At 54.8% G+C, this 9489-nt stretch overlaps 1 protein-coding gene across 2 annotated transcripts in view; it reads left to right on the top strand.

Moving 5' to 3' along the window:
- The window catches only part of ANO1 (anoctamin 1, calcium activated chloride channel), a 102937-nt gene that overhangs the window by 19942 nt on the left and 73506 nt on the right, over positions 1-9489 (top strand). For both annotated transcript variants that reach the window (XR_001001807.1, XM_011942303.1), the window contains exons 5-7: positions 261-315; positions 2887-2938; positions 5920-5975. Coding sequence is in view for 1 of the 2 variants with exons in the window: in XM_011942303.1 (XP_011797693.1) it covers positions 261-315; positions 2887-2938; positions 5920-5975 (163 nt within the window). In the remaining variant the exon portion in view is untranslated. The remainder of the gene's footprint in view (positions 1-260; positions 316-2886; positions 2939-5919; positions 5976-9489) is intronic.

The raw sequence follows: 9489 nt of genomic DNA, 5'->3' as shown, positions 1-9489 counted from the left end.
TGGGGGGTGGTCTGACCATACTTGCCTCTTAGGTCACTTCCCACCTGTGTGGGTCTCAGGCCTCGCCCAGGTGCGGGGGCAGTGAAACAGATTGTTCCAAATGCCCAGGGGCGGACGGGTCATACCTGGCGTGCGGACAGAGTTCTGTCCATTTCACTGTCGCCGCTAATGGGGACAATGTGGTTTCCCACGGCCTTGAAACCCAGAGAACCACCGGCTGTGGTGAACTGTGTCTTGTTTCCTTCCTGATATTTCCACAGATTTGACCTGTCTGATAAGGATTCGTTTTTTGACAGCAAAACCCGGAGCACGATTGTAAGTATCTCACGCGCCTGGAAACGGCTCCCCGGCAAGGTGGCCCTGGGGAGCCATATGATAATTTCATTTTGGTGAAACTCCTCCCGGTGGAAGCCGGCTCTAATTGTCTGTGACAGAAATAATTAGAATAATGAAAGGGAGAGGGCAGCGAGGGGCCCCGGGGATGGTCGTGCCCCAGGCTGGGGCAGCTCAGAGGAAGGGAATAAGCACAGAGCTCGGGAAAGCAGGAGGGAAGCCAGACCCCTGGAATGATTTCAGAGGTCGGTGTTTCTGGATCTGTGCAGCTCCCAGCACATCTCTCAGAGCCTCTTCGTGGTGGTGTTGTGCGTGTCTGACCATCAATCCACGATTCGGGGCTTTCGGGGCAGGCAGGTGTGGGCAGGAGGGAGGGGGTGATGGAGGCGAAGGCGTGTGGGTTGAGATCTCTTTCCAGGCCTTTGACAGAGGAGCCAACTGAGGTTTGAAATCTGAACAGGCCACCCTGCCCTACTCAAGGCACTGGCTTCGTGTTTATCCAACCTGTCCACCAGCCAAGCTAGGGCTGTGCATGGCTCAGGACCCAACTTCAATCTAAACAAGAAATTAACCTGGCAGCCAAACTGTTGCTGTTGTTCTCTCTTCCCCATCCAGAAAGCCCAGCCTGTTTGGGCAGAGACAGAGAGCTGGGAGGAGGCAGCCAGGGTGACCTTGTCCAGACGACTGCTCCTCATGACCACCACCTGAGACTGGCAGGCAGCCAGCAGGAGGGTGGTGCAGGTCGCACCAGCACGGGGGCTTCTGAGCCACTGCTGGGACAGGCAGATCTGGGGCGGGGAGGGGGGGATCTCTCTCCCAGAAACCCTGGAGGCCAGTTTCTACATGGCCAACATGCTCCAAAGAAACTGATAATTCATGACTTTGGCCTTGGTTAGTCGGGCCTAATAGTCATCAAAATCCAACAGCGTGCAGGGTTGGCTGAGGTTCTTGGCAAAGGCGTGAAGGAGTAACAGCCCTTCCCCACTCCTCTCCTCCACACCATTCACTCTCTCCTGGCATTGGGGTGGCCCAGTGTGCAAGTGGATAGGAGTCAGAGAACAGCAGTGCTCGATAGGGAGAGGCCCACTGTGCTGGTCTTGGGTTTTAGACCTTTGGCCTGTAGGTACTGGGGAGCCATAGAAGGTTGTGGAGCAAGGCTGAGGATGTGGTGAGATCTGTTCCAGAAGGATCACTGCCAGTGACCAGCTGTGGGAGGGCAGGTGACTGGTAGATGAGGGCTCATGGCAGTGGTCATCAGTGGGGGCCACAACTACATGTGGAAGGCAGGAGGTGGTAACAAGAGAATCAGCAAGGTCAGGACCGATTAGATCTGAGGGATGATGGGGAGGGAGCCATGGAGAACAGATGAGTGGGTGATTCCTTCCTTCATTCAGCAGGGATGTATTGGGTACCTGCTATGTGCCCGAACCTGGTGGGAGAAAAGAGGCACTGAGGACATTTATAATCTGGCAGGTGGGGAGAGGCAAGCCGAGCTGGAAGACAGAACCGCCGGGAAGGTGGTGGCTTTAGGGCCTGGTTGTGATCGAGACCCTGGACCTATTCCGATCTGAAGGGGACAAGTGCTTCTAGGAGAAGGAACAGCCAGGGCGGAGGCCCTGTGGCTGCAGGAGTGGTTTTGGAAAGTGAGAGAGGCAGCCAGGGGGCGGGATTGTTGGGACAGGTGGGTCCGGTGGAGGCAGAGGGGAAGAGGTCAGACGGTCCGGGCCTGGGGATGCTGGAAGGACGCTGGCCTTGCCTGAGAGAGCAGAGGCAGAACTGGTGTGCTCTGAAATGCATGTCTGCATAGCAGAACCAGTTCTTCTCACCCCAGTTTACAGATAGAAAAACTGAGGCCGGGGTGGTGATGTCGTTGGTCCGAAATCACACAGCTGCAAAGGGCAGAGCTGGCACCAGGGTCCAGGCAGACAGACTCCCGAGCCAGAGCTGCCGAGGCCACCAAACAAAATATTTCACTAGTCAAGGGGCAGGCAGCTGGAGTGGGATCCCTTCAGCAGGGCTCTGCCCAGGCACCGGGAACCCAGGGCCCGATGGTGGCCACCTCCTGCCACCGTGGGGAACGGATCCCAAGGCCCGCCTCACCGCCACCACCCCCGGTACCCCAGACTCCTAGAACATTCAGGGTTGTGTCCCAGGGTGGTGCTGTTCCAACTCAGCTCTCAGCACGAGGGTGCTGTAAACCCACCAGGCAGGGTATGTGGCACAGCTGTGACACGCCCAGGACACCAGCCTTAGGCCCAGGAGAGCCCAGCAGTGCTTTGCTGGGGCCAGCTGCCATCACTCCCAAATGAAAGTGGGAAGTGAAAGATGGGAACTGCAGGTGGTACCTGTTTCTCCCTGAGAAGCTCAAGCCTTTGACAGCGTTGAGAGCCCTCAGCTGGGTCAACCCTCCCTGAGTAAAGGCCATTCTCTTTCCTTGGAAGAGGTCTTCATGGGTAATGTGTGCCCAGGTCCTCTCCAGCCACAGCAGACTATTTCTGCTGGTGGGAGGTGCCTTAAGTAACTGCTCACCCCTCCTTCTTGCCTCTGCAATAGGTCTATGAGATCTTGAAGAGAACAACGTGTACGAAGGCCAAGTACAGCATGGGTAAGCACGTTTTTGGGGCTTGAGATCAGCGTTGGTCTCCAAGTGGGAATCTCGCCTCCGAGTCATCTCTGTGGGAGGCAGGCAGCCGGCTTGGGGTGTTTAAGAGGGTTTTGATTTAAGCCTGTGTAACAGTTTCAGACAGGAGGGCTGGGTTGGGAGCGTGCAGGGCGGTTTTATGGCCCAGCACTTTTAAACACAGACGCATCCTTCACTTTGGCCTGAGCGGTTTGTGAGCCGTGTAGACAGACTCTCCCTGCAGGGGCGGTAAATCCAGGCTGGAAATAGACCAGCGTTAGGGGTGACCAGGGGTTCCTGGCCCTCTCTTAACCCTCACGGTCCCGTGGGAAGTAATCAGGGTTCCAGCCAGGGGACATCTCCGTGCGGTGTTCCAGACCCTTAAAAGCTCACCAGGGCTTGCTGAAAGCAGGGCCCCCTGACAAGGCACCACCAGGTACAGACAGCCTAATTCCAGAAGCTGCCACAAAACCATCCTGACCAGGCTCCCTGGGTACCAGTTTCCAGAACCCCTTAAGCCATAGATACAAAATCTTCCTGATTAAATTGTGTAGCTGGGAACCTCCCCTGTCAGTAGGGCTCTTGCCCACAGCTGCAGGCAGTTTGTGAAAGCCAAAACATTGCAGAGCAAAGGAATGCCTTTTCCGGCCTTTCCTCCCCCACTTCTTGAGCTGTCTTTTGCCCTGCTGAGAGCCCTGCCGTAGGGTAGCATCCATCACTCTGTAGAAGCCTCTGACATGACGAGGCCATGGCTCCCCGGGGACACAGCAGGTCTGGTGAGAGCTGGAGTCTGTGCATACGGGAGGGACCATCTTGCTGCCTTGGCTTCCTGTGGTGGCAGGAATGCCGTGGGAAGTAAAATGGAGAGCAGTGGGAGTCAATGGCTCTGAACTTGAATTCCTGGGGTCAGGCACGGGAGACAGAAAGAAGACGAACCCTTGACAGCTCTGGTGGCTGCTTGACCCCCGACCGTATGGCCTATGGTCACTCACAGGGATACCCTTGCAGGCCCGAAGTCTCTAAGTCCATGTCCTAAGTCAAGGGGAGTGTGGAGGAGTCCCATCCAGGGTCAAAAGGACTGAGATCCTCTAGAATGACCAAGCCCTAGTCCACACGACTGCAGTGAGGTCAGGCGGAAAAGAAGGTGACGTCGAGAGTTTGGGTTTTTGAAATTGCTCCTCTAGGTCACCGCTGCCAGGGCACAGCCTTGGAAAGGTCACTAGAGGTAAGGAGGAGGTGTGATTCTGGTCCCAGAGCTAGGTCTTGGGCCTCAGCTTCCCCCCTGGGTCTCTGCAGCGTTCCTTCCAGTAGAAACGTGTATGGTTGCAGTAGAAGTCCAGCGGCTTCAGGCTGCATGGCCCGGGCTGACTCTCTGCCCGGGTTGGTCCCTGGGGACACGGGGTCTCTGTGCTCCCACCGGTTTTGTGGCAGGGCTGGTTCCCGGAACCTGGTGACAGGGCAGATAGACGCTGGTCCTCCTCTTCAGCCCTGCTTCACCGTGGCACCTTGTCTGAGAGTTGACCCACCTCTGAGTTCATCATCCTCACGTACGTCACCCACCAAGTTGTGTACCATAGTCTTGCAGGATGAGCAGGGTGGGGCTAGCTGGGGGATTTAGGAACTGTGATGAGAGAAGGCCTTCCAGATAGAGGGAGTGGCACGTGCAAAGGCCCTGCAGCAGGCAGCACCAGGCTAGCAGCATTCCAGCAACAGGAAGGAGGCCAGTGAGCCTGGATCAGGTCCCATGTCCACTTTCTATTGCAGACAAACATTTCACTCATACATGTGACTTAAGCCCCTTCCTCTGGTTTTGATTTCTAAGCATCCCTCAGGTCCCCTGATCATTCCAGGTCACTGACCACAGAGATGGCCCATTTTCAAGGGGACTTCAGGAAGTCATTTTCCCACCGCTATCAGGTGGAGTCTCAGAGGGTGGGCCGCCCAGGCTGCTGTGAAAAACGCTCTTACTGCCTAGGAAGCCTCTTCAGCCAAGCAGGGGGTTCCATGAGCAGCAAAGGGTCCCATGGAAATGCCGCCGCCCGGCTGGACCCCCACGATGTGTTTGGAGCAAGATCAGATTTCCAGGAAACGCTTCCCCACGCATGGCCCTGGCTCTCCCGTCCTCTCTCGCAGTCTCCTGGGGCTGGGCGCCTGCATGCACACGGGTTAGGACACACAGGCGTGGTGTTTTTATAATGTGCCCATGGCGTTTGTTTATGTGGCCCTGGGGGCCACATGAAAAGGGGCCCTGCCAGCATTCCACTGCCTCCAGGAGCACTGGCCGGCCGTGAGTCCGCCAGAATCGCTGGCCACCGGCGCTTGCTGCCCCAAATGTGGCTTTGGTCCTGTCAGGCCTTTCCACATCACTAATAGCCAATGTATAAACAGGGCAAGGCGAGGGAAGAAAGAAGGACTCCGCCCTTCTAAGTAAAAGGCGGAAATGTGGGAAGTATGGTAAGTGTGGGCCTCCTCCGGTTTTCCCAATCAATCTAAAATCTAATTCCGAATTGTATGTGTGTTTTCTGACACCATCAATTTTTCCATCCGTGTGTTTCCTCATGATTCAGCTTCTCTAACCGCTTACATCCCACCTTCCCCATCTGCAGGCTTGCCTCGGACAGGTGGGGGGGCTGGTGAATCGGAGGCTTGGGGTGACAGTGAAGCCATGGTCCGCTCACACCGCCTGCCTCTGAGACGGAGTCGCCTCTTGAGGTTTTCTCTATGTCTTTCTAATTCTGCCAATCGAGCATGTGTTCCGTCATCTCCTAGTTGATAGATCAATAACCTGGCTGTGCCCTGTCATTCCTGGGGAAGAAATCCCAGAGGTGGCGGGCTCTGTGTAGTCAGGTTCGTTTCATTTTGAGAAGCTCTTGGTGGCTGAGACGGCCCTGTGACTGCTGTGACTTTACAATGCGAAGCGGGAGACCCGCCTGTCCCGTAACCTTCTCTCTGCCTCTGTTTTTAAGGCATCACAAGCCTGCTGGCCAATGGCGTGTACGCAGCTGCATACCCACTGCACGATGTAAGTAACCTGAACACACGATTTATCTCTGCGTCATTTGACTCCCCAAATCCCTCCGGGCCACACCTCCCAGGGAGCTGTAATTATCCTGTGGTCACAGCTTCCTGCTTGGCTCTTGCTGTAAATGTCAACTGTACACAGGCCTTCCCTGTTCCCCGGGTGGGGACCAAGAATTTACACACAGGGCCATCTTTTCTTGCAGAACAATCCCACCAAAACGGGGGCATGGGTGGCAGGTGCTCTGCCTTGACGTCCTCTGAACCTCACAGCCAGTGGGTCCACAGAATGTCTTCCCTGGCCTGGGCTCCCCTACCCCTGGCTGGCGCGGGGCTCTGGCAGAATGACCAGGGCTCTGTACGTGTCTATTTCTGCAGAGCAAGTGGCTAACTTCCTGAGCCGAATCTCCAGATCCCACTAGTATCCCTTTGACAAATATAGCTGACTCGGGGTGGAGAGAGAGAGAGAAAGTTGTCTTCTTGTTGTCTCTATGGAAACAGGGACTTAAGTTCACAAGGGCACTGGGAATGGGCCTCGGGGCCTGAGCAGTGTGGGAATCCCAGACAGAGGAGCTCTGAAACTTTGCAAATGTGCAAAGGCCAGGAGCCAAGAAGCAGGAGAGAAGGGACAGGCCAGGGACTAAGGAGACCCAGATTCCAGTCCCAGCCACTTACCCGCTCCTCTGCCTTGAGTGGTGGAGTCAGCCCCTTGTCTCACTGAGCCTCAGTGTCCCCATCTGTGGGTCAGGAATCATAACTTGTCCTAACTCCTCTTTTATTTATTTATTTATTTTGAGACGGAGTCTTGCTCTGTCACCCAGGCTAGAGTTCAATGGCATGACCTCACCTCACTGCAACCTCCACCTCCTGGGTTCAAGCAATTCTCCAGCCTCAGCCTCCCAACTAGCTGGGACTATAGGCACGCACCACTACACCCAGCTAATATTTTGTATTGTTAGTAGAGACGGGGTTTCACCATGTTGGCCAGGCTGGTCTCGAACTCCTGACCTCAAGCGATCCACCTACCTCAGCCTCCCAAAGTGCTGGGATTACAGGCGTGAGCCCCTGCGCCCAGCCTAATTCCTGTCTTCTTGAGGAAGAAACACTGGATTAGACAAATGTAAGGTGCAGGGATCCCACAGGGCATTCCAGAGGTGTCTTCTCCAGAGGGTTGACCCCAAGGGAAGGAGTCTGGGCAGATCTGCCGCCCATCACCTCGTGGCCTCCCTGTCAGGGCCTCCTCCTCCCTGTAGGTCCGGAGATTGGGGTGTTTGGGCAGCCCCGTTTCCTCCCTTCGTGTGTTCACACATGCTGTTCCTTCTACAGTCCTCTTCCCTGCCCCACCCCACCCCAGGCGGACAGAAGCTCCCACACCAAGCCTTCCTGTTGCCTTCCTCCTCAGGACTAGTGGCTTCTTCCTCCCTTCTCTGGGCCTCGGATGGTCCCTGACCTGCAAAGACACCACCATCTGACCACCTTTAGTTATGTGTGTCATCTCAAGGAAGCCCCAGCACTCAGCACTTAATAGGTGCTCAGTAAACATGGTGTTGATTTGGATTGGACTGAGTCAGTTTGCCTCGGCCAGTGACCTGCTGTCTGGGGAGGTTCCAAGGACAGGGCTCAAGCCCCTAGATGGTGGCAGTGGCTCTGGGTTCCTGCCCTGAAGCCCTGAGTCTGGAGGAGCCCACTCCTCCCCTCTGTCAGGCTTTCCTCCAGGGGACCCAGCCAGTCTGGCTGTTCTGCTCCACGCTGTGCAGGCTCTGGCTGGGTTCCAGGAAGACAGCCCTGCCTGGCACAGCCCATGATCCCAAGAAGGCAGCCTAGAGCTACATCCGTGCTCCTGATTGACCTTTAAGCAGGTAATCCCTGCTGAGAGGTTGAGGTAGCAAAGCCAAAATGTTTCCGGCCCTCCCTGCCTGTTTTGAGTTAGCCCTTTAAGTCTTAAAAGGGAAAGGGGAGAAATGAACATATTTAATCTCTTACTGTGTGCAGAGCCCTCTGTTTAGAAGGAACTGTACCTCATATAACCTGTGCAGACACAGAGACTCAGAGAGGTTTAGTAACTTACCTGAGGTCAAACAGCCCCTGTGGAGGAGCTGGGGCCAAAAGCCGTCCCTAGTGACACTCTGCAACTCCAGCGCCTCACTGCATCCCCACCTCATCCCATCATGGAGGCCAAATGCATCCCTCTTCTTGGCGGCCACTCCTGCATTTGTCTTAGGGATTGACTGTCAACAGTTTAAACTGACTGGCGCAAAACTCCCTCATCAGCTGGATCTATTTCTTGTCAGAGAGCCAGCCTCACAATAAGCATCTCCAAGATCCTTGCAGAGAATCTCCTCTTTCAAAATCTTCATCGTGCCTTATGCAGTCATGTGGGGTCTGTTCCCACTTTAAAGATGGAGAAACAGGCTGGAGGGGCTCCGGCCACGTTCCCAGGGGTGCACGGTTCAGAAGGAGTGGAACCCAGAAGCCCTGGGCTGTGGGTGTCAGGTATCCTTAGGGAATATAGAATTTTACAGCCACAGATTTTCCACACAACTGAAGGGCACTCATGCTGCTAAGTACCAAAGCTGATGTTTAAGCATTTGGGGAGGTGACTGGTTCTGGCCTGAGCCGTGTGCACCCATGTCCTTACCCAGAACACTGACTGAAGGGAAGTTCAGGCTGGCCTCGGCAGCCATGGTGAGGCTCTCACTGCATGCTGTGTAGTTCCGGCTTTACATTTTTACTTCCATCTTCCTCACCATGGAGCTGTCCTGCATTCTACCCCATTCCAACCCTGTGCTTACTGCATCCATCCATCCATCCATTCATTCATTCATTCATTCATTCATTCATTTGTCAAAAATATCTGTTCGGTTGGGCACAGTGACTCACGCCTGTAATCACAGCACTTCGAGAGGCTGAGACGGGTGGATCACCTGAGGTCAGGAGGTCAAAACCAGCCTGGCCAGCATGGCAAAACCTCATCTCTACTAAAAATGCAAAAATTAGCTGGGCATGGTGGCACATGCCTGTAATCCCAGCTACTTAGGAGGCTGAGGCAGGAGAATTGCTTGAACCCGGGAGGCAGAGGTTACAGTGAGCCAAGATTGTGCCTCTGCACTCCACTCTGGGAGACAGAGCAAAACTCCTTCTCAGGAAAAAAAAAAAAAAAGAGTGTCTGGTAAATGCCATTGCCAACCAGATAACAACCTGGCAGAACTGTGTGTGGGTAAGAGTCACGTGCTCCAGGCAAGACCCTGAGAAAGTCTCCTGCAATCAGAGTATCACCTGCACTGAAAGGACTTTGATATTTATGTCGGCTACTTGGTGACTTTTTGGCTTTCTTCCTGACTAACATCTCCCTGCCTGAGGTCACCAGCGTAGGGACCTCCATATAAATGAGACGCTGCTGGGATCGTGTGGCTGTCTCATCCACGTAGAGAAACTGGGAAACACTAAAAGGGGTCAGGCTTGGGTGGGTGAGGACCCCCTGAAGACTTAGGAGGAAACTGGTTAAACTGCTCTCAGAG

Source organism: Colobus angolensis, unplaced genomic scaffold (assembly GCF_000951035.1).
Source record: "Colobus angolensis palliatus isolate OR3802 unplaced genomic scaffold, Cang.pa_1.0 Scaffold21, whole genome shotgun sequence".
Classification (NCBI taxonomy): domain Eukaryota; kingdom Metazoa; phylum Chordata; class Mammalia; order Primates; family Cercopithecidae; genus Colobus; species Colobus angolensis.
This window is presented reverse-complemented; position numbering and strand designations above follow the sequence as displayed.